Consider the following 23,434-nt stretch of genomic DNA (forward strand, 5'->3'; position numbering starts at 1 on the left):
CTTTCCCTCCCTTTCGGTCTCCGTCCAACGAGAAAATCATTCCTCGTTTTCTCCTTTCCTAGCACTCACGCAATACACCTCCTTTTTTCGAACCAGACTAACACTATCTCGGTTTGTGATATGCAGGTGAACGGAAAGATTTCGAGGTATATAGTTGCGATGTATCCCCGGATGGGAGTCGTCTCGTGACAGCGGCTGGAGGTCAGTGTTCCGTCCGTACAGATCATACATGCTGTCAAAGGAAACAGCTTCACGGAATAGGTTATTGACAAAAGACATTGGGGAATACAGATGGATACGTTCGAATTTGGTCGACAGAAGCGATTTGCAACACCGACGACCCGCAATATGCCAGTAAACCGAAACAGCTGGCGTCGATGAGCAACCATTCCGGAACGATTCACACGGTGCGATTCTCGCCAAATGGGAAATATCTGGCCTCGGGAGCCGATGATAAGATTGTGTGCATCTATACATTGGACGCGAACCCGCCGTCTCATGCGTCGACGTTTGGTAGGTGCTGCCGGTGGTTTGGTGGGGGGGGGGGGTTGGTGATGTTGATGGTGTGGTGACTGATTGGTGTTGTTTTGTGGTTTAGGTTCGAACGAGGCGCCTCCTGTTGAGAACTGGCGCACGATTCGGAGATTGATCGGTCATGATAACGATGTTCAGGATCTGGGTTGGTCGTACGATTCTTCGATCTTGGTGTCGGTTGGGCTGGACTCGAAGGTCGTGGTATGGTCCGGAACGACGTTCGAGAAGCTCAAGACTCTTTCTATCCACCAAAGTCATGTCAAGGGGATTACGTTCGATCCGGCAAATAAGTACTTTGCTACGGCCAGCGATGACCGTACGGTTCGCATCTTCCGATTCACGTCTCCGGCTCCAAATTCCAGCGCTCATGACCAAATGAACAACTTCATCCTTGAACAGACTATTTCTGCACCCTTTTCCAATTCCCCCTTAACGGCCTACTTCCGCCGATGCTCCTGGTCTCCGGATGGTATGCACATCGCTGCTGCCAATGCGGTAAACGGTCCCGTCAGCTCTGTTGCGATCATCAACCGGGGCTCGTGGGATGGAGATATCAATCTCATTGGGCACGAAGCGCCGGTTGAAGTTTGCTCCTTTTCTCCGCGGTTGTATTCGCCCCAACCGCTCACCAAACCGGCGGTGGATAGCCAAGGCCATGCGGTGCAGAACGCCGTCACGGTTATTGCCTGTGCGGGCGGCGATAAGTCGCTCAGTATCTGGATCACTAGTAACCCTAGACCTATTGTGGTTGCACAGGAGCTAGCCGCCAAGTCCATCTCCGACCTCGCATGGAGCCCGGACGGCAAATGCCTCTATGCTACTGCCTTGGACGGCACGATTCTCGCGGTGCGGTTCGAGGACGGGGATTTAGGCTATGCGATGGCGATGGAAGAGAATGAGAAGTCACTTACCAAGTTTGGCACGAATAGGAAGGGTGCGGGCATCACAGAGACCACAGACGGCCTGCTGCTTGAAGAGAAGAGCAAAGCCGGGGAGATCAAAGGTGTTGAGGGCCGCATGGGGGCTTTAATGGGTGATGATCACGCTGCGGCAGACACCACCGTCAATGGCAAACCGGGCTCGGGGGCATCGAACGGTGTGACACCGGCACGAGTAGCGTCTCCTCCGCCAGATGCACAAAAGTCTCAACCGAACGAGACTGCAGGAACGCCCGCGGCGCCAGAACCGGAGAAGCCTGATCCGTACCAGGCCAAGCTCGAGAGGCTGAAGCAGCGTCCGACATATACCAAGGATGGAAAGAAGCGAATCGCTCCTCTGTTGGTGTCTGGTGCAGGAGCGGCCGAGTCCTCTCTCCCACAAGCTCGGCTGATGGCCTCGGTCAGCAGCCAGGTGAAGGCCGACACCCCACAATCGATTGTGGACCTCTCCAAGCCATTTGACGGTCTACCCAAGGGTGGTCTGGCAGCCCTTCTCTTCGGAAACAAGCGCAAACTCGCCCAGCTGGAAGGCGATGATGATGGACATGTTGAGAAGCGCGTGGCGCTGGCCAGTCAAAACGGCGCCACCCCGATTCTGGCAAACACGCCCGATGGCCTCCTTCCTGCGCAACCGCAGCCTGCTCCCACCGGCCAGCAGCAAACCCCCGAGTTCATTCGGCCCGCCGTGATGAATCCCTGCATGTCTATCAGCCAGCTTCGGTTGGCGGTTCCAAAGATCCGTAGTCAGATTGTACGAGCGATTGATCCCACCGGAAAGCCGACGGAGCCGCCCAATGCGTCCGGCGAGTCCAACAAGTCGCGGGTCGATGTTGTTTTCGAAGCACGCAATCCATCTCCGGCCAGCTTGACGGGGCGGGCGGTCGATCGAGAGCCAGTGCGGCTCACGCTCTTCCGTGGCGAGCAGCCGTTGTGGCAGGATTTCCTTCCCCGGACTGTCCTTCTGGTGACAGGTAACCAGAGCATGTGGGCGGCGGCCTGCGAAGACGGATCGGTGTACATCTGGACGCCAGCCGGCCGTCGGCTGGTCAGCGCTCTTGTCCTTGAGGCACAACCAGTGATTCTCGAGTGCAATGGCCCATGGATTCTCTGCATCTCCGCTGTAGGCATGTGCTACGTCTGGAACGTGAAACATCTTTCCTCTCCACATCCGCCCATCTCGTTGCAGCCAGTGCTTGACGCTGCCGTCCACACGTTAGGCGCACACCCCACAGCTGCACCAGCCATCACGAACGCCCGGATTAACTCCGAAGGTCGAGTGGTGGTTGCCTTGTCTAATGGCGAGGGCTATTCTTACTCACCGTCCATGTACACCTGGCAGCGGATTTCCGAAGCCTGGTGGGCTGTCGGTAGTCAGTACTGGAACACCACGGATGCACCAGTGGGCAACCTCCAGTCGACGGACTCGCAACAGGATAAAGACGCCAAGGCAGCGGTGTCGGCTGGGATTATTCCATTCCTGGAGCGCAACACTACTAACGAGACACTGCTGCGTGGGCGTGCCTACTTCCTTCAGCGATTAATCAAGGTGCTTCTATCGCGGGAGGGCTACGAGAGCTTCGAGTCCAGCGTCTCCATTGCACATCTGGAGAACCGACTCGCTGCCGCACTGTCCTTGGGCGCCAAGGAAGAGTTTCGCCTCTATCTGTCGATGTACGCTAAGCGAATCGGAGCTGAAGGGCTGAAGATGAAGGTCGAGGAGCTCCTCAAGGGGTTGATCGGCGGGCTATTCGAAGAGGACGACACGGGCACCATCCGTCGGTTACAGGACAACGAGCAGGATGACCGAAATTGGCGCGAAAGCTCAGAGACTCTCTGTGGCTGGCCACGGGAGGTGTTATTGAAAGAGGTTATCCTTGCCCTTGGTATGTGCTTGCTCTTGCTTATATTTCGTCATCAACCATCGATCTAACTAAGCAATCTAGGAAAACATCGTGATCTCCAACGCGTAACGGTCCCCTATGCTAAACTCTTGGGGGTGGTGGACAACGAGTCTGAGGCCGGTGATGCCATGGAAACATAAGCCGTGGTATCACTTGGGAGCCATCTTCATTTCTGTTTGGCGTTATCTTGGCGTTGACTCGGTGCTCCTTTTTCTCGTCTGAAATGGCTGGACGTATGGGCTGGAAGGGATGGGGAGGGAATTATCATCGTGATTTACACTACCTTTCGTGCTTTGTATGTACCATATTAGTTATTGTTATTTGGCGATGTGTCTACTTGAGTGGTGCTTGTCTTTATGTCGTCATCCTTGCAGCCTGGCTAACATCATTACTCGTTGCCAGGAAGCGGTGCACCATGCAGATACCAGGTGATCCTTCTCTCTAGCGCTGCAATCATTACTGTTCTTATGGTGCTACGACTGCTGCGACTGCGGTTACTGTCTGGAATTCCTAGAATTAGATCCAACCACCTTCCATATCAATTGGATCTCAATCCCAGAACAAGCAAATCCGGGATGGTTACCCTATCAGATGCCTGATCGCCTCGGGAAATGAAGCAGCATTGCTTTGGTGTCCAGCTTGAAGGTCCCCTACGATTTTGAGGCAACTTCCGCCGTACGCAGGAAGTTGCCAACGTGTAGATGGGATTCCTCCGAGTCAGGATCAGATGTCCACTATATAATCTCCATCTCGCAATCCTGCGGCGTTTTCTTGTGAACCCCCGAATTATATATTCTGTTGAAAAGATTGCTACTATCCTTCCCTCTCATCTGACATATTCTGAGTCTGGGAACCCAACCCGGTGACCTCGCCTCTCTTCCTTGCCCACTTGTTGGCTTCGTGCCCCGACATCTCCTTTTACATATCAGCGTCTTGATTCGCGGGACTTCCTATCAGCAACATGTCGAACGCCACTGCGGACATGAAAAATCTTCCAGTACTTACCGGTCCCGAAGACTATCAGGACTGGTCGGCCACCGTGATCACTCACCTGCGCGTTCACGGAGTTTGGCGATACGTCACGGGCGAATACACGAAACCGGAGCTTGCTGCCATCTCACAGATACTCGGGCCCCTTTCCAAAGCGACCAAGGACGCCAGTCTTGCTCAGGCGAAAGAGAAGCTCAGACTGTGGCAAGATGCCGATGACAAGGCCTACGGCATGATCTGTCAATCCTTGTCCCATCCGATCAAGCACGAGGTGATAAACCAGTCATGCTCGAAGGTCGTCTGGGACTACCTCGAAGCGAAATACAATACTCCTTGCAGTTCTCTTTCGTTCAAAGGTCTGCGGGCTGTCACGAATACTCGCTATGATGACTGCAATGGCATGGAAGAATACGTCACGAAGCTCACCGCAGCTCTAGAGAAACTAGATCGCAGCCTCGGAGATAAGTATCTTCTTCCCGACCCGTTGAAAATCCAGTACTTGCTTTGCAACCTAGGCAATTCCTGGAAGGATTTCCTGACTCGGTATCTGAGTAGTCGGTTTGAGAAGGGGAAGACTTCGTTTGATGAGGTCGTTCATGATTTACTTCAGGAGGAGGTGAATATTAGAATGAGGATGCTTTTGGATAAATGTGTCAGGGCTCAGGAGGGAAAGATGGCTGGGAAGGATAAAAACATAACAAAATCCGATGCCATAAAACGTTCGAAAGTGTGACAGGGGGTATGATGTGATACCTGCCATCTGTGGATTCGCTGTCGGTCAGGTGGACAAGCACGTGGTTGCCGCTGTTTGCTTGTCTTCTTGTCCAGCTCATTGTCTACTGTGTTCAAGCCAGTCAGATTATCAATTCAGTCTCAATATCATCCTTTCCATCAAGTTTCTGGGTCACTGGGTGACATTCATCGAATTATCTAGGTCAATTCCATTAAAGTATCTGGGAAAGTGCAAGCAAGAGGCCTGAGAGGATGGCATTCGCATCGCCAGTGTCTTACAGTGGTATTCTCATTCCAAGTCTTCTGTTCTTCTGCCTCGGAGCCAGCATAGCTATGACTGTTGGCCTGATAGCTTACGCTGTCTCTTTTTCCAGCTCTGGCAGTCTCTGATTGAGCCCATGAAGCCTGCTAACCTCACAGCCACATGGTGGAAAGCATTTAGAAGCCTAAAACGAGTAAAGGCCGATAAAAAGCGTCAGGGGATCGAGTTGGATCTGAGGCGCCGGAACTCCGAGAGCTGTTGATAAGGCCCAGGACAATTCTGTGGGTAATGACCAATCTATGCAACGCTATTAAGCGCCGGTGCGCATGGTGCATATCGCTACATTTCTAGCGCATCTAGGTACAGCATGTGAATCAGGTTCCATCCAAGGCATGCCCCCACGTGTCCATTCAATGTTCGCCGACGCAATATACCTCGAGTATGGCCTTATCGGTCGCAATTGCTGGGACCTTGGCTGCATTGCATCTCGACCGGCTTCATTAGATGCTTCACAAGCCCACTAGCCCATTGGCACTTACTGGCATGATTGAAGTAGACATGGGGCACATATTAGGCCTCGCTGTTTCCATATTCCATTTCCACGATCTTCCTGCCACGTTCACTCTCTTCACATCGACATTGGTGATGTGCGACTGCTCCCAAGCCATCCACCACGACCCGATATAAAAACGTTCTACGATGCAGATTACTTTTACATTCAAAAAACCACCGTCGGATGACGCCATCTCCTATCTCCTTTACGGTCTCCAGGCCATCCACCCCTACGTCACAGAAGCTTCGCGCTCCGAGGACAGCGTCAAGTTCCAGGCTCCCACTACCGACGTCCACCCTTTCGGCGCACTTATCAGGTCATGGTTTGGCTTGGAAAATCGCCCGTTTGAGGGCTACTACATGGTGTTGGATATATGATCGTCTCTACCACCCTCTCGTCGAATATCGAGCGAATTGAGGGTTTTATGTTGGGAAGGTTTCTTCTGGGGTATTTAGAAGGAGTTGGGTGTGCTGGACTGCGCGCAGCGATGTTGGTACTATGGTAAAACATGATCTTGCTTTCTAAGATAAGGAGGAATATAAAAGTGTGTAAGGGCTTTCAAAATCCGAGTGTCTCAGTTGTGGATCTAGCTGAAATATATACTCTGTAGGGGCTGTCGCATCCCTCATTTTTCAACCATACTGGATCATTCTCGCAAGCTTGACAGACTGCTCTATGAAGCTGCTGACTCGTTCACATGATATATACTATGCCATGTATGGTCTACTATTCTGAGTTGTATTCCATGGATTGCCTAAATGTTAAGGCAGCCAGGGCTGGCTCCTCACGTGGGCGGTGGGCCCCGAGCACAATGAAATTAGCGAAGGGCCTTCGTCATGACGAGGGCCCGGATGTACCCTTGGGCAGGGCACCCGCGACATCACCGCGACTCCGAACCACGAATACTTGGTTGTACTGACTTACTGCCACTCACTCCCTGGCCTCATTGCGACTCGGTTGTACTGTAGAGAAAGCTTAAACTGCCCATTGCCTCCCCTCTTCCTTTTCCCCTCGTCTTCTGTCCACGTCCGGTGGACGCCGCCATCACGTCTCCCCCTTCGGTCACCCGGTTTGTTTTGCTTTCGTTCCCTCTCCGCTTTCATCGCTCCGCAGCTGGTCCTGCTTCTTTGGCGTCGCGCAGCTGCTGCTCCTCCCCCTCCTTCGTCTCGCTTGCTGGGTCCCCGCCACCCCTCTTCTTCCTCTCCCGCCGCGCCTACTCCAGCAAAAAGAAGAAAGCATCCAAAATGCCTCCCAAGAAAGCCGTCGTTCAAGAAAAGGTCCTGCTGGGCCGTCCAGGAAACAACCTGAAGAGTGGTATCGTATGTGAGCATTGACCCCACCAGCGATTTTTTTTTTCCTGCCCCTCCCAGCCTCCTAATTTTCCCTCGCTTGTCCTACCCTATTTAAGCCATCCGCTGCAGGGTTTTTCTTTTTCTTCCCTTTCTCTCCCTTCCACACATTCCACACAATGTGATTGCGCAGGAGCAAAAATGTTTTAACCTCCTGTCTCTAGGTTGGTCTCGCCAACGTTGGCAAGTCCACGCTCTTCCAGGCCATCACTAAGTCGACGCTGGGTAACCCCGCCAACTTCCCCTATGCCACCATTGACCCGGAAGAGGCGCGTGTCATTGTTCCCGATGACCGCTTCGACTGGCTCTGCGAGCACTACAAGCCCAAGTCCCAGGTTCCCGCCAACTTGACCGTCTATGATATTGCCGGTCTGACCCGCGGTGCCTCGACCGGTGCTGGTCTGGGTAACGCTTTCTTGTCGCACATCCGTGCCGTCGACGCCATCTTCCAGGTCGTTCGTTGCTTCGATGATGCCGAGATTATCCACGTCGAGGGTGATGTCGACCCCGTCCGTGATCTGACCATCATCAGCGAGGAGCTGCGTATCAAGGATATCGAGTTCGTCGAGAAGGCGCTCGAGAGTCTGCAGAAGCAGACCAAGCGTGGTGGTCAGTCTCTGGAGATGAAGAAGCTCCGCGAGGAGGAGGCCACCGTTGCCAAGGTGCTCGAGTGGCTGCAGGACGGCAAGGATGTCCGCAAGGGTGACTGGGCTCCCAAGGAGGTACGTTGATTTTATTTCTTTATCTTTTCCTTTCTCTTTTTCTGCTTCTTCCCACACTATGATGAATAAGAGCTTTGCTCGAATTAACCCAGCTCGTCGAATGTCTCAAATTAATTCCAACGGAGGCATCATGAGAGAACGTCCTATCTGATTCGTGTCATATCTTTTTGATTATGCTTGTTTTCATGCTCTTGAAAAACAGCTGCTGATTTGACAACTAGGTTGAAACCATCAACCCCCTGATGTTGCTCACCGCCAAGCCGGTTGTCTACCTGGTCAACCTCAGTGAGAAGGACTACATCCGCCAGAAGAACAAGTACCTGCCCAAGGTGTTCGAGTGGATCAAGACCAACTCTACTGGTGACCCGCTCATCCCCATCTCCGTGTCTTTCGAGGAGCGCCTGACGCGCTTCGAGGATGAGGCGGCTGCTCTGGAGGAGTGCAAGTCGCTGAGCACCAAGTCGGCCCTGCCCAAGGTGATCACCACCATGCGTCAGGTGTTGAACCTGGCCAGTTTCTTCACCACCGGTACGGACGAAGTGCGCCAGTGGACGATCCGTAAGGGCGTGAAGGCCCCGGGTGCTGCTGGTGTGATCCACACCGACTTCGAGAAGACCTTCATCCAGGCCATTGTGTACAACTACGCGACTCTGCGTGAGTATGGCGATGAAGGTGCCGTGAAGGCTGCCGGAAAGGTCATGACGAAGGGTAAGGATTATGTGGTGGAGGATGGTGATGTGTTGTTGATCAAGGCTGGTGCTGCCCGTGGTTAGAGCGGTGCAGTAAAATGAATGCATTCTCTTCAATCTTTCAAGTCTGTCCGTATTTGTAGTCCAGCTGTAATACTTCAACCTGTACTGTGCCTACTCCGTACTCTGTATGCATAGTACTCCGTAGTGAGGAACTGAGAAGGATGCTGTCCCCCACCAGTACCACGTGACCTAGATCCCCGCAGCTCTGCCGTGAAGATTCGCGATAGCAGCACAGCACCATCATACATCATACACACATAACCGCCAGCACCATGTTCAAGAAAGAGTGAGTCGATACCTTCATTGCTTCACGTCCCATATCATGAGCCAAGCCAACATACCTACCTACAACCTCCTCCCACCTACTTTACCTCCACCTACCCCGCCAACTCCAACAGCACTCAACAACCCAGACAGAAACAACAGAACATAACCTTCACTCTCACTCATACCCTCACCTCCAAACCCATCCCAACTACATCCCATCAAATCACATACTAACAATAATTGAAAATGACAGTATCCCCCCGAGCAACCGCTCAAAAGTCAAATCCTCCGTGCAGCGCGCCCTCCGCCAACGCTTCCTAGAAACCTATCCCGGTTTCGAACCCTACATTGAAGAAGTCCTCCCCAAGAAGGCTCAACTGGATGCCGTGAAGCTGTACGCCCCTTCCTCCCCCTCCCTATCCCCCTCAACCCCCCAACCCCCACCACCCAACACTAATCGATATAAATCAATGAAATAGTCCCGAACGCGCAACCCTCTACACAATCAGCAACACCAACACGCCCCTCTTCTACCAACCCCTCGACGGCCCCCCCATCCCACACCTAAAACTCATCCACGCCTTCCCTGACGCTCTCCCCACCGTGCAAATCGACCGCGGCGCCATCCGCTTCGTGCTCTCCGGCGCGGCGCTCATGGCGCCGGGGTTGACGAGCCCGGGGGGAAGATTACCGGATGCGGAGCAGGCGGTGGAGGCGGGGCAGGTGGTTGCCGTCAAGGCGGAGGGGAAGGAGATGGTTTGTTTGGTGGGGGTGTTGAAGGTGGGCACGGAGGAGATTAAGAGTCTTGGGAAGGGCGTGGTTATGGATGAGGGGCATTATTTGGGGGATGGGTTGTGGAGGTTTAATCTTGATTAGATTTCTTGCTTATTTTTTTTTTTGATAAGGGTTGGGGTGGGTTGGGGGGGAAGGGGGAGGGGGAAGGGGATGGGAGTTGGGAGCGGGTTGGAATGGAATGATACCAGTGCTTTGGCAGATGTGCTAGTTCTGTATAGGTGGACGGTGAATAGGAAAGTCAAAAGTTCATACGTCTATGTTGGTGTGGTCTCGCTATATACAGTTGTAGGGAAGGGAAGGGAGGTAGGCTAGGGATCGTCCGTCGGACGCGGTGATAACGGGGTCGTCGGGGATAGTGACGACCACGATGGCGTGCGAATCGCCAAGCCCAGTCCCTTCACACTCGTCCCAGACCCCAGTCCTGGCCCGGGGAGACTGCCATCGCGTAGTCCCGCCCGCATCACGGCCCGCTGCAGCATGTCTCCCGACCCGTCAAGCGCAATCAGGAACCGGGCCAGCTCGCCGCAGAGCTCCCAGTCGTTCTTTCGCGACGCTAGGTACATCAGCCGCACCACGTAGTCTTCGATCGGCGAGTCGTGGTCGTCGTCTTCGTCCTCGAACGCTTGCAGCACAAGCAGGTAGCCCACCGCCGTTTTGAGCGAGTTGAGCTTCAGCGCTTGCTCGAAGAGATCCTTTGGCGGAGGGAGGTAGGTGAACAGCGTTCGCCATGATCGGAGTTCTGTCTTTCGTGTGCACTGGACCACAATGTCCAGGTATACCGTGGCCGGCAGTGACGCTTGGAGGAAGGAGATGACGACCGGGAGGAGGGGATCGGGTTTGCTGTCCTTGCTGGCATTGTCGACGTCGTCGTCGAGAACGTGGTGCAGCAGGACTTCCAGCGCGTGCGGAAAGTAGGAGAGGTGCGAGAAGTATTGGCATAACGACAGCGCTGCGGGCATGTCGCCATGCGTTAGGCTATGTTGGAGGAAGTATGGGAGGAAAAGATGTGTCTGGACAGTTAGCGGCAGTCGCGACACCTAGGGGATTAACTCACTCGGATAGCGAATTTCAGCACGGAAAAGGTGACATCACGGCGCTGGGTCATCTCCGCTTCCACCCCCAGCACAATCCCCTTGTTTAGTAGGACCGACAGAGGATAAAAGTCAAGGGGCACCTCTAGCGGCTTCGCGACGTCCTCCCGGCGCAAGACGTCGTGCACATCACTCCACGAGAGGAGCTCTTTTCCGCAGAATGTCCACAGCGAATCCCGGAGTGAGAGATTGCTGTGATACATGCTCAGAGCCATCTCCGCAGCCGGGCTAGGCGGGACGGACTCGTCCATAGACGGGGCAAAGTTAAAGGACAACTGGTCCCGCATTAAGATATAATATTCAACTTCGTGCGACACCACCCGCATGTCGTACTTCAGCTCCCCGGTCTCCGACATCGATGGCTGCAACAGAACCAGGTTACCGTCGACTAACAAGAGCACCGATGCGACCTTGACGTCCTGGGAGGGATCGCCGTTACCTACTACAGTCAGTACACATCAATCAAAGAAGCGGACCACGTACGCATCTGTTCTTCGGGCAAGATCCAGCTGATCGCCCGCACGCGGGTCGGTGCCCGCACGATTCCATGGAATGCAATCTGACCAACCGGGACCAGTGTGATTCGCGAATGTGCCGAGTTGATGATATAGTGGTAGAGGATATTATCGTATGTATAGACAAGAAGGGAGTCTTCGCCTGATGGCCCGATGAAAACCACCGGCGAAGGAAGGTATTCTATGTGCAAAATGGTCTGGTTGTTTAAAGGCATCTCTCGCGAATATAAACGAAGCTGGTACGATTAGCCCTGCCATACCCAGAACTGCACTAGACTCACCTCATAAGATCCATCGTTGTCGATGGCGGCAATTAAAATATGTCCGTACCAGCACATGCCGCCCCGGACAGCAAACGAGTTCTCGATCTTGGAGTCCTCAAACACCCTCCAGCGGCCGCTGTTCACGCTGTAGTGTGCAAGTCCACGCCGGCCGGCAATGGCTACGTACCTCCCGTCCTGCGAGATGACACTGGAGCGGATGGGCCACTGAGAATGCAGGTAGGACGGCGGATATTGTGCATGATGCCAGAGCGAGTCCTTCCCAGAGATAGTCATGATGTCGGGAAGATCGTGCCCGCGATACAGGATAATCTCCGTTCCGGTCTGCAGGAGGCCTCGAGCCAGGTTGGCAGAAGAGTAACAGCCCGTCAAGGCGCTCCGTGCGGTCTCCAGAATCCACAGTCGACGATCGTCCTGGCTCGCGAGAATGATTTCTGCTCCCCCGCCTATCCAGCAGCCGTAGGAAACCCCAGTCACCCAGTCCTCGTCGTTCGACTTGGCGAGCGTCCGGTCTGCCGTGAAGCTATTCCCACCCGGCTTCCCAAAAACACTCCATGTTGTCCAGCCACGCTCGTAGCCGGCGAAGAGACAATACCCGTCGGGCGAATAGGACATAAATGACAAGTTGCCAGTCGTAGCAGGGGAAGCTGGCAACTGGAGACTGTGTGAGAGGGGAACATTCCCCATGTAGTCTTTGGCCGTGTAGACGAGAACGTTCCCATTGGCGCAGTTGACAGTAAGAAGTGAAAATCGAGCGTTGACTGCAACCTTTACAGCTTTCTCGCCGTCGTCCTTCGGGTTGTGGAAGCAGTGTCCCTGGAAAAGCTTTTTCGGAGATTCCGAATCCGGGGCTCCGTCTGGGGTGCGCTGAACGGCATACGCTTGCCCTTCGTTGGTGATCCATACCAGCAGGTTGATAGCTCGATCATACACCATATCCGTAATAGACGTACGCTTGGACACGCCCAGGATCCGGCTCAGCAGCTCCGACGTGGTCTGGGAGCCGTCTGCATCGGGCGTCCACCGAATGCACTGGATGGCGGCCGGTTTCACCGTGGCAACGACAAGCTCATTATCCAACGCAAGGGCCTTGGCAATCCCAGACTCGATCTTGATGGCCATCCTAAATCGGACGCTAACGTCTCGGATTCCGGTCGCTTCTTCCTCCGCGGCCAAGCGAGCAAGCTGTTGACGGCGGGTGGAGCTGGTCTGATCGAAATGCTGCTGATACACACGGGTCGTAGGGCCAACAGCAATCGTATACGTCAAGAGATATCCATTCAGCGTTTGAACCACGAGAATCGTCGAATCCGGATGCATCAAGAGAGCTACGTTAGGCCCATAGTTCTCCAAGGACGAGGCAGACCGAGCAACGGCAGCAACAACAGCGGTGGGCTACCGCCAGTCAACACATGCGCATCATCACAAAGGACCAGAACATACTCTAGTTTGCCAGATGGCGATCGACGAGCTGGTCATCGTCGCAAACATAAACCCACTCCGGGAGACGCAGAGACCGGCAACGGGCTCATCTGCCCAGGCCGAGTCCGTCTCCGTCGGCTTCTCGGGGTCATTTTCTCTCAACGACAACTCCTGCTCCGTGGAGCTCTCATGGTCGATTGAATCATCGTCATCGGAAGGTGTAACCGGGATTGCAGGGCCATTGATCGCATAGACCCGGGGAACTCCATTGGGCCAGTACATGGCTCGACACAGGCGCGAGAGTCACGGAGTAGAGCGAGTTCACATCGAGTCATCTTCGTCAGACGCGGGAATTTTAAACCGTCGGATCCGGGGCAGATGCGATCCCGCAAGTACCGACCATATCCACCCAAGCTTCTCTGACAGCGATGAATGAAAGATGACGGGGACTGGATATGGATGGGATCCAGGTCGGAAGCACGGGGTATCACGTGCTGGGGAGCTCCGAAGCAAACGTGCCAAACACCTAAAGTCCCCGCATCCAAAATCCCCCGCGACGCCTTTGCTTTGTCCGTGATAAGCCCCCCCTTTCACAAAATCCCCATCTCCCTCGCACAATGGTAAGATTGCTTCCTTTCGTGGGCCTCAGCCGGGTCAATGGTCGCAGAATCTAATGCGTCCCGCTCTCTAGGCCCCCACCGAGTCCAAGAAGCGCCTGGCGCTCGCCATCGTCGACTTCCTCGGTGCCAGCCTGAAGGATGGCACCCTGACCGCCGATGACGCCGAATCCATCGAGATCGCCCAGTCCTGCATTGCCGATACCTTCAAGGTCGACCCTTCGAACGAGGCTGCTATGAAGGATGCTCTGGGTGGACAGTCGCTGGCCAGCATCTACAGTGTCTACGAGAAGCTGCGGAACAAGCCCGCGGGCGACTCTGCCAAGGCCGGTGAACAGAAGGCCCAGACTGGCGCCCCTACCCCCGAGTCTGATAAGCTGAAGTCGGAGGGCAACGGTGCCATGGCCCGCAAGGACTACCCCGCCGCCATCGAGCTGTACACCCAGGCCCTGGCCATTGCTCCCTCGAACCCGATCTACCTCTCCAACCGGGCTGCTGCCTATTCCGCGGCCGGACAGCACGAGAAGGCGGCGGACGATGCTGAGCTGGCTACCAGCGTGGACCCCAAGTACTCCAAGGCCTGGAGCCGTCTGGGTTTGGCTCGTTTCGACATGGCCGATTACCACGGTGCCAAGGAGGCGTACGAGAAGGGCATTGAGGCTGAGGGCAACGGTGGCAGTGATGCCATGAAGAGGGGTCTGGAGACCACCAAGAAGAAGATCGAGGAGGCCAAGCGCAACACTGAGCCCCCTGCTGATGAGGTCGATGATGCTGCTGGAGCATCCCGCGGTGCTGGCGGTATGCCCGATCTCTCTTCCCTCGCTAGCATGCTGGGCGGCGGTGGCGGTGGCGGCGGTGGTGGTATGCCCGATCTTTCATCGATCATGAGCAACCCCATGTTCGCCAGCATGGCCCAGAACTTGATGAGCAACCCTGACATGCTCAACAACCTCATGAGCAACCCCCAGCTGAGACAGATGGCCGAGAACTTTGGCCGCGGCGGTGGTATGCCGGACATGTCCTCCTTGATGAGTGACCCCAACATCGCCAACATGTAAGTGATCTGACCCAGCTGTCCCCATCGTTTACAAACTAACCAAGTCTTAGGGCCCGCAACATGATGGGTGGTGGTGGTGCCGGACGCGGAGGCCAGTGAGAGAGAGATATCCCGAATCCTAATGTCCGAGTTTTGATTCTTCGTAAGAAATCACGATTGATCGCCGAGTGCATTGACTCGTACCCGCTCCAGTATGATATTAATATTTGAAAGCGAATAGACATCGCAATACTGGACATCTGTCTTTTGTGATGGGGACATATTTCTTCGTTCACTTTGTATTTACAGAATCTCATAATGATCCACGACGAGCCAGAGTGATGTAGCTAGGTCGCTTATCAACAACCGCCAGAGTTGATCCAAACGGTACCAACAGACCACAACATAAAAGGGAACAGATGCAAGACTTTCATCAGAAGAGTGGAGGAGGGTGAGGTTGCAGATCGAAGAACACGACTCCCGAAACGCCCAAGGGAAGTAAAAGCCCAGATGCAGAACCCGCTAGCTGGCCGGGGAGGCCACAGCAGAGGTGAGGATGATACCACCAAGGTGGGTAAAGGGGCGTCCGCGAGATTAATCAGTTACTATCACAGACATTCCATGAAGCGCCAGTTCCGCCTGGTCTCTATTTAAAAATCAATATTGTACAGTCGGATGATATCAAAACAATCGAGAAGAGAATAGAGGCATGTCATAGACCAAGAATCAAGCAGTGGTGATGATCGTTGAGAGTAGGGTAGTCGAAGGAGGTGGGTTGGAGGGGCTTAGATGTAGTCGCGAGCAGCCTTCTGCAACTCAATCAGTCTCCAGCCCCGGGTCTCGGGGTTGTTGACGTCCTCGGGTATCCGCGTCAGACCGATGGCGTAGGTGACCAACTGAACCTTGTCCTCCATGCCGGCGGCCAGCTCGCCCGTCTTCACGTTCTTGTAGACGTGAACCTCCTGCGAGCGGCAAGTCACCACGAACACGGGGATGTCACCGGGCTCCAACATGCGGGCGTGGGAGACGTCAACGCCACGGACGTCGAGGATGCGACCGTCCGACTTGAGGCCGGCGGTAGTGTACTGCTGAGCAAGAGCAGCGTAGACATGGAATTGGGCATCGGAGAGCCAGAGCTTCAGGGTCTCGACGTCTCCCTTGACATAGGCGTCAAGCACCTCAGGCAGGATGTATTCACGCATTTCCCGCAGGAACGACTCCATCTGGAAGTTGGGGTCCATTTCCCGGAACTTCTTGACAACCCGAGCAGTCTCGTTCTCGGCGAAGAATCCAGCGACACGGTCCGAAATGCTGCGGGCAGTGCTGATCAGGGGGTTTTCCGACTCGTTGTAGGACTCCTTCAAGGTGAAGAGCTTCTGCATCATGGGGTTCGAGTCCTTGAAGTCGCGCCACGACTCCTTCCAAGCAGAGTCCTTGTGAAGTGTAACGTGGGTTCCGGCACTGGAGGGAAGCAGGTATTAGATGGTTTCTCGACAGCATCTGCAGAGATGACTCACTTAGGATCTTCAACCATCGGCTCAAGGCGGCGACCAGACTTGAGCTCGGCCTCCTCGCGCAGTTTCCTCTGTCTCCGGCGCTCCTCCTTCTCGATGTAACCACCATAGCGGGAGCTGCTACCATCATCGATGGCATTCTTCACACCGCCCACAGCACTCTTGTAGGCCTCGGTCTCTCTCACGGGTCTCGTGGCCTTCTCGATGCCGGAGCCAGTCGCGTTGACACCCTTTCTGAGACCCTTCACGACGGGGGTATTCCAGGTCCAGGATGCTCCGGTACCGATAGCCTTACCAGTCGACTTCAGGGCAGTGGCGGTTTTGGAAGTAGCGGCTCCCGAGGCCGCTTCGTAAGCGGCGCGAGCCCGCTTGATGTTCTCGTTCTCAGAGAACTGGTGAGCCGAGGAGGCCAGGGCCTTTGTCGACTCATTCCACTCCTTAGATGCCTTGAACTCTGACTGAAGAGTCTCCGTGAAAACCTGCCAAGGGGTCTTGTCACCGTGCGGTGGCGGCGGAGGCGCATCCTTCTTCTCGTCCTTTGACTCTTCCTTTGACTCCTCCTCACTCTTCTCCTCCTTTGCTTCCTCGGACTTCTTTTCCTGCTGCTCCTGCTGCTCCTTCTGTTGTTGCTGTTGCCAGCGAGGGGCGGCAACGTGGAAGGACCTGGTCAGCGGAAGAGCAGCATACGGGGAGACAAGTTGGGAGACGGGACGGTTCGCGCGTTGGTTGCTCAGAAGGGTAGGTCGTGACGTTGCGTAGGAGCAGGACTGAATCAGGGAGCGCTGGGAGACAGCAGCACTGCCGGATGCCGTCTTCAGAGTCGGCATCTGGGACCGTAGGGTGGCCGCCCGCGCGGTAGCCGACATCCTGGTAGCCGAGATCATGCTATAGGCGTAAGACAAACAAAAATCCAATCAAGTCAAAGAGGAAACCGAGTCGACGAGGACGGAGTTTGCGCGTTCGTCAACCCCGAAGATAAGGCGGGAGGTGAAGGTTGAGGTTTGGGGAGAATGGTGAGGAAGAGGGAGTAAGCGATGTCGGCAGCTGGTCGAACGAGAAAGGGAAAAAAGTTGAGATGCTAACGCCAAGCATCCGTCGAAAATTCGGCCCTCTTCCGCCGCCCTTCGTCCCGGCCCAGACCTGCGCCGCATCCACGACTAGAACCAACCCTCGGCTGTCTGCAATTGCGACGCATTTTACATTGCTATATCTCCCTCACTCAAGCGCCTCGTCTCATCTCGGTCCTGCGCCTCCTCGCGTTGGCCGGTATAACGGCCACGTCCGGTCTTCCCACCCGCTTTTTGCCGCATCTCCCCGACATCCTCCATTGACGGTACCGCAAAGATGAACTCGAACTTCGTCACTGCCCTGACAAGGGCTTTGCCTAATGTTGGCCGCTCGTGTCAGCTTCGTGCCCCAGCCTTCCGTCTGACTAGGCCGTTCTCCTCGACCCCGATGATTCTCGAGAGTGGAAAGGAGAAGACCCGTCAAATTGAAAGGCAGATTCTGAACACCCCTGCAGAGCAACAACCGGCCTCGGAGAATGCGTCGATTTCTGCGATCACTAAGATGATGCAGGGTGATAAGGCTCGCCCGGCCCAGGGCTTGAGTCGCGACTACTCCAGAATGGCCGAGAGCCTGGAAGCCGAGATGATTAGACAGCCTTATGCCGACCGGTCTCCTCCCTACCACCTCCACGTCTACTGCCACAAGCACAACACTTTGTTGACGCTGACCCGGCCAAACGGAGACCCCATGATGGCCCTGAGCTGCGGTCACCTTGGTTTCCGTAAAGGAAAGCGTGCGGGTTACGAACCGGCCCATCAATTGACTGCCCACGTGTTCGCCCAAATACAGGAGAGAGGACTGTTGATGGAGATCAAACGCTTGGAGATTATTTTCCGCGACTTCGGACCCGGCCGTGAGGCTTTCACCAAGGTTTTGCTGGGCAACGAAGGAAAGAACATCCGCGGCTTGGTTTGCCGGGTGACAGACGCAACCAGACTGAAGTTTGGTGGTTCGAGAAGCCCCAGGGTCCGTCGTCTTGGTTAAGAGGGCCTACTTGGATCGTTGTTTGCTTTTGACGGAGGGATGTGTGTTGCTAGAACGTCTGGGACAAGAACAAGGGCACGTTTTTTACGATACCTGATGGGATGGGATGGATCGGCGATAGCCCGCAATGGGTCCTTCTAGCCCAGCCAGATGGTGACTCTACCCTCCATCAGCTCAACCTTCTGGTTGTTGTATGGCACGGACGAGGAGTGGTTCAGGGTTTAGGTTTAGCCCATTTTCTCTATTTGTACACTAGCCAGCCTGTTCCCGGCATATATGGGATTGATTTTGTGATGCGAGCTTCTACGGGTGCCAAATGTATATCATGCCATGGAATTTCCCGCCACGTAGTCTGGATATCTGGTTGGATAGGCAGCAGATATAGTTCGGGTCTGGTGGTCCCCATCGATCCAGGCTGGGACCTAGACCGACCCAAAGAGGCCTAGCGCGAGGAGCTCCCCGTCGGCCAGTCCGCGAAAGCTGTTGGCCGAGTCCCTCTCAACCCCCCAACTTGCCCACTTTTGCCCTTCTCCTCCTCGTTCAGCTGGTATCCTTGGCTTGTACATCGTGACGTCGAATCCTTCATCTCTGGTTGGTCATTGCGCTTTCTTTTTGTGCTCTTTGTTGGGATTGCACGGGCTCGGATTATCTGCGGGCGCATGCGCCGGAGCTGCTCCTCTGCGACGATCGAGCAGCGGATTCCCCCCCCCCCCCTTTCGAGACCGGTCTAGACGGCTTCATGAGTGCCGGTGATTTTGTGCTGGGCCGTCGTCCAAGACCGTTTGGATGCACCCTCTAAATCCCTTTCTCCGTGCCTTCTTCCGAAGCACCGTTCCGGGGCAGTGTATACCCACCGAGAATCATGTATGTCCCGCCGAACTCTATCGGGCCCCAGCCTGAAGCCGGCTTCTGACATTCGTCTCTTAGGTCCTCCTAGTACCTGTCACAGAATCCCTGGTCGGTTCGCGCGACCGCGAGTCATCCCTCTACTACTCCGATCTCGTCGTCTCTGAAGAGTTCTTGGGCAGCCATACCTTGCGAATACCAGTGTCTACCGGAGCCGGTGGGGGAAAGGATGACTCGAATATACGGGACAGTCGGGGCAAAGCCAAACAAGTAACAACTGTCAACGGGCGGACGGTGATAATCAAGGAGAATTCGGTGTATAGCAATAAAGGTGCGAAGGGATCCGGAAGCCCTTTCGGCTTTACGTGCGCTGAACATAGTATCTAGGCTTCAAGTCCCTGAGTCAGGCCCAGCTCTTATCCGATGCTTTGTATTACAGCAACAATAACGACTCGCAACCATGGCTGATCTACTATATCTCTCGACCGTTGATCGGCTCGTTCGACCCTGGGAAAATCGTGACCGCTGTCGTGCCTGGGATGCTACCAAAGAGGAATGTTCTAGGCAACGGCACCAAGTCTGGGGAGCCCGTTTCGTCGCCACCAAAGAAAGAAATCAAGACATTTGGGGAACTCCTCGCCCACTTCCCAATGATCGCACGGCAGATGCAACCTGGTCTGGAGAGACTGTTCAAAGAGTTTGGGAAGGAGCTGGGGAAGCCGCTGCCTCCTCCCCCTTCCCGTTCTCCTCTCATGTTCGACGACTACGAGCGGAAACAAAACGGCGAGGAGATCACCGCTGATGAATCCGCTTCTATTCGCAGCTCGTCATCCCGCAACAAAGACGGGCTTCCCTTCAACTCCGAGGAGTACTTTGAGGATGACGAAGACTTGATGCGTCGTAGTCTGGAGACAGCTGTGACTGCCGCGATCGACTTGTTCCGGCTAGTGGATAAGCAGCAGTTGTCTTTTCTTGGTGCCACCACTGATCTGACGGGGCCACTGGTTGAAAGACTCATTGAGCGCTACGTCGCTGAACAGGTGCATGAATCACTTCTTTTCCCCCGTCTCTGCAGCTTCCGCCAGCCAGAAGATGCAGAGCTGGATTCTAGGATCCGCTACATGGAAAACATCGACATATCGCAGGTTGGGATCGTGGTTGAGGGCGGGCGAGAGGGTAAGCGGGAATTGCTGCAGCGCATTGGGAGAGCAGTGGAAGAATTCCGCAAAACGCTGGACGCCAAATGCCCTCACGACATGCTAAACACGTTGCTTGAGACGGTCAAGCTGCTGTCGTATCCGGGAAACTACGATGGGGTGAACTCGCATGTGTCGGAAAAGCCGTACGCGCCTATGACGATCAATGCGGACGTCCTGGTTTCATTGCTGTTGGTCGTGGTGATCAGGTCTCAAGTGAAGAATTTGCAAGCGAGGCTGATGTACATGCAACACTTCATATATATTGATGATGTCGACAGCGGTGAAATGGGATATGCATTGAGCACGCTCGAAGCAGTTCTTACTTACCTAGTGACGGATTCCGCGGGCCTTCGACGAGCCAGTATCCGGAATAGGCGCTTGTGGAATGCGACGAAAGGCGGACGTGTCACGGACATGAGAGCCATATTGGAACCGAATGGTGATCAGGAGTCGTTCGATGATATTCCAGGCGAGGCTGAAGAAAGGACTGTTGCATTTCGAACCCATGACGATGACGTTCTATGCCAAACTCCACACGAGCCCATGCTTATACCGGATGCACTGCCCGAGACAATAGCTTTCAGCGACACGGCACATGCTGAGGCACCCTCCGAACCGCCTCCTCTCTCTCATGTATTCCCTTTCCAGACATGGGCGAGCGCCTCCCCTCCGAGAGAGATCCGACGTCCCATAAAGAAGGTATCTATGGACGTCCGCAGTCTGTCCGAATCGTCTGCCATATCATTAGCTTCCCGAACGACAGGCATGGGTTCCATATCGAGTGCGATCGAAGGTGATAGCTCAATCGAGACGTTGACCAAGACGCAGGATCCCGCAGGTGATTCAATTCCAATGATGGCCGTTGAAAGCCGCCAGCCAGAGGCCTTGAAGTATCTGCTGAGCCTACACGACTACTATCCGCTGGCGGATATTCTCGAGGACACAAACACCAGTGGGACGACATTACTGAGTGCGGCGGTTCAGCTCGCTCATGTCGAGATGGTGGACATACTGTTGAGTTTTCTCTTCAGTTCAACCGACAAGCACACTATTGCCTCGTACTTGCAAAAGTCAGATATGCACGGACGTACGGCTGCACACTATTTGTTCAGTACACCGTCGGTCATGCGCAGGCTCGAAGGGCTTCTGCCGTGGTGTCAACGAGACAAGCATGGGCAAACGCCACTTTTTGCTCTGTGTAGATCCTATGATCATCCGGATTATAAAGCAATGGTAACCGCAGCACTCACGGCCGCGCAGATCGCCCAAGGCGATGGCAAACCCTTGCGGCTCGATAACCATGTCGACTCCAAGGGCAACACGCTGTTGCATATCGTCAGTGACCCGGAAATCACAATCCGAATTCTGCAGGAATGCGACTGTGATCCAAATGCCACCAACGACAAGAGATTCACGCCTCTCATGATGGCCAGCAAGTACGGCCGCATCGACCAAGTTCGGATTCTCTTCTTGGACCCTAGAGTCGATGTTCACCTGAAGGAATCTCGCGGGCTGACTGCTGTCGAACTTGCAAAAGATGACGAGGTGCGAAACCGTATTGACGATCTCATCCTTCTCTCCAACCCCCCGTCAGCCTACGACGAACAGTCTGGCCGTGTCACTACCGTGGTGCGCTCGTACTTCGTTGAAGATGCGACAGTGCGATTTGTTCTCAAGTCCGGTGCTCCGAACCCAGCAGTGAACTCAGCGGACTCCCGTCCTGCCTCGGGGACAACGTTCACTGTCACCACATGCCGTCGCACTTTCGCTGACTTTGAGAACCTTGCCACATGTCTGTCCATTGAACATCCGGCTTCTTACATGCCGTCTTTGTCCGACTTCCGCAGCCCATTTCAGATCCATTCTAAACCGTCCCGCTCCGTACTCCACAACATGCAAGAAAAGCTTGACAGGTTTCTCAAAGTCCTGCTTTCGCACCCGACGTTTGCCACCCACGAAATGCTCTGGGAGTTTTTCCTCGTCCCGGAATTGCAGCCCGAAATGATGGCAGACCGCTCTCATCGCAAAGCCCAGGTCCTCACGGAGTCCATAAACGACGACTATGAGCCTGTCACGCCGGAAGGTATGCGCGAGACGGAGCAGTTCGTCTCCCACGCCCAAGACATGGTCCGCGCTGTCCACGTCAACACGCGCAGCCTCCTCCGTCGCGGTCACGCTCTTCAAAACGCCGCCTCCGACATCGCGGACGCTGTAGCGCTCTGTGCCTCCATCGTCTCAACCCTCAAGGAACCCACCAACGCCCTTCCAGCCTCGCACGTGGAGGCGTTCACTCGCTACGCAACCCACCTCTCCACTTCATCTTCAGATTCCTCCCCTCTCCTTCAATTCCTCACGGCACTAACGTCAATCGACAACACCACAACGGCAATCTTAGCCTCCCTCTCCCGCCCAGTCTCGCTCATCTCCAGCCTCTCCTCGACGAACAGAAGCCTCTCCCGCAACCGCTCCTCCCTCGTGTCCTCCTCCCTACCCCGCAAATTCAACCTCAATTTCCCGGGTCTGGAAGAATCCCGCCAAAAGTCCGTCCGCGATCTCGAAACCAAGATCCAAGAGTCCGAAACTCAGATCGCCCGTCTCTCCCGCGAAATCACCTGGAACAAGGACGTCGTGGTCGGCGAGCTCGCAGGCTGGACCACCTGGCGCGAGAAAGTCGGCCGGGACGCCATCCGCTCCTTTGTTCGGGCCACCTTAGTCCGGGAACGCGAACGGGGCAAGCGACTCGAGCGATGTTTAAGAGGTGTGCGTGAGATGAGCTGAGCTGATCCAAACTGAGGTGGGGGATGTTTCATCTATCATGATCATTTTGTCTTTCTAGTACTTTCATGCATGCATGTGAGGCGGTGTCTTGATTTATTGTTTGCGTATTCTTGATTTTCTTCTTATAAATGGCAAGTTTGTAGACTTATTTACTGGTTGTGGTGATCGATTTCCCTGTTCATTCTCCTAATCTCCCTCTCTGTGTGCGTGTGTGTGTGCTGTTCTCGTTCTTTAACCGTCGCTCTTTTTGAGTCCCGGGGACAAACTAAACTAAACTATATTTTAATA

General features: G+C 54.6%; 7 protein-coding genes across 7 annotated transcripts; 5 read left to right on the plus strand and 2 right to left on the minus strand.

Annotated features, from left to right (window-relative positions):
• hir1 (putative histone transcription regulator Hir1) lies at nt 1–3,924 on the plus strand. The gene is made up of 4 exons (XM_025713374.1): nt 1–201; nt 292–513; nt 599–3,355; nt 3,416–3,924. Exons 2-4 carry the CDS (start codon nt 378–380, stop codon nt 3,511–3,513), a joined length of 2,991 nt encoding a protein of 996 aa, XP_025574673.1. The 5' UTR covers nt 1–201; nt 292–377; the 3' UTR covers nt 3,514–3,924.
• Nucleotides 3,925–4,334: 410 nt separating this feature from the next.
• Nucleotides 4,335–6,287, plus strand: BO80DRAFT_445733 (uncharacterized protein; the record flags this gene model as incomplete). The annotated part of the gene is made up of 2 exons (XM_025721506.1): nt 4,335–4,979; nt 6,063–6,287. 2 exons carry the CDS (start codon nt 4,335–4,337, stop codon nt 6,285–6,287), a joined length of 870 nt encoding a protein of 289 aa, XP_025574674.1.
• A 496-nt stretch (nt 6,288–6,783) lies between these two features.
• Nucleotides 6,784–9,906, plus strand: BO80DRAFT_383675 (GTP-binding protein YchF). The gene is made up of 6 exons (XM_025716926.1): nt 6,784–7,229; nt 7,424–7,981; nt 8,203–8,749; nt 9,015–9,045; nt 9,254–9,394; nt 9,480–9,906. Exons 1-6 carry the CDS (start codon nt 7,155–7,157, stop codon nt 9,874–9,876), a joined length of 1,749 nt encoding a protein of 582 aa, XP_025574675.1. The 5' UTR covers nt 6,784–7,154; the 3' UTR covers nt 9,877–9,906.
• Nucleotides 9,907–10,026: 120 nt separating this feature from the next.
• BO80DRAFT_383681 (RIC1 family protein) lies at nt 10,027–13,548 on the minus strand. The gene is made up of 5 exons (XM_025716927.1): nt 13,126–13,548; nt 11,683–13,077; nt 11,370–11,637; nt 10,850–11,325; nt 10,027–10,805 (listed from the first exon to the last, which is right to left on the minus strand). Exons 1-5 carry the CDS (start codon nt 13,384–13,386, stop codon nt 10,104–10,106), a joined length of 3,102 nt encoding a protein of 1,033 aa, XP_025574676.1. The 5' UTR covers nt 13,387–13,548; the 3' UTR covers nt 10,027–10,103.
• A 1,760-nt stretch (nt 13,549–15,308) lies between these two features.
• tim44 (protein translocase subunit TIM44) lies at nt 15,309–17,385 on the minus strand. The gene is made up of 2 exons (XM_025713375.1): nt 16,275–17,385; nt 15,309–16,218 (listed from the first exon to the last, which is right to left on the minus strand). The coding sequence occupies exons 1-2, from the start codon at nt 17,153–17,155 to the stop codon at nt 15,543–15,545; spliced, it is 1,557 nt and encodes a 518-aa protein (XP_025574677.1). The 5' UTR covers nt 17,156–17,385; the 3' UTR covers nt 15,309–15,542.
• BO80DRAFT_425854 (mitochondrial 37S ribosomal protein uS11m) lies at nt 17,222–18,518 on the plus strand. Its single transcript, XM_025719620.1, has one exon. The coding sequence runs from the start codon at nt 17,616–17,618 to the stop codon at nt 18,321–18,323; it is 708 nt and encodes a 235-aa protein (XP_025574678.1). The 5' UTR covers nt 17,222–17,615; the 3' UTR covers nt 18,324–18,518.
• Nucleotides 18,519–19,109: 591 nt separating this feature from the next.
• On the plus strand, nt 19,110–23,146 carry BO80DRAFT_357091 (putative VPS9 domain protein; the record flags this gene model as incomplete). The annotated part of the gene is made up of 3 exons (XM_025715823.1): nt 19,110–19,187; nt 19,251–19,500; nt 19,557–23,146. The coding sequence occupies 3 exons, from the start codon at nt 19,110–19,112 to the stop codon at nt 23,144–23,146; spliced, it is 3,918 nt and encodes a 1,305-aa protein (XP_025574679.1).
• Nucleotides 23,147–23,434: the final 288 nt, after the last annotated feature.

This window comes from Aspergillus ibericus, assembly GCF_003184845.1.
Source record: "Aspergillus ibericus CBS 121593 unplaced genomic scaffold BO80scaffold_23, whole genome shotgun sequence".
Classification (NCBI taxonomy): Eukaryota; Fungi; Ascomycota; class Eurotiomycetes; order Eurotiales; family Aspergillaceae; genus Aspergillus; species Aspergillus ibericus.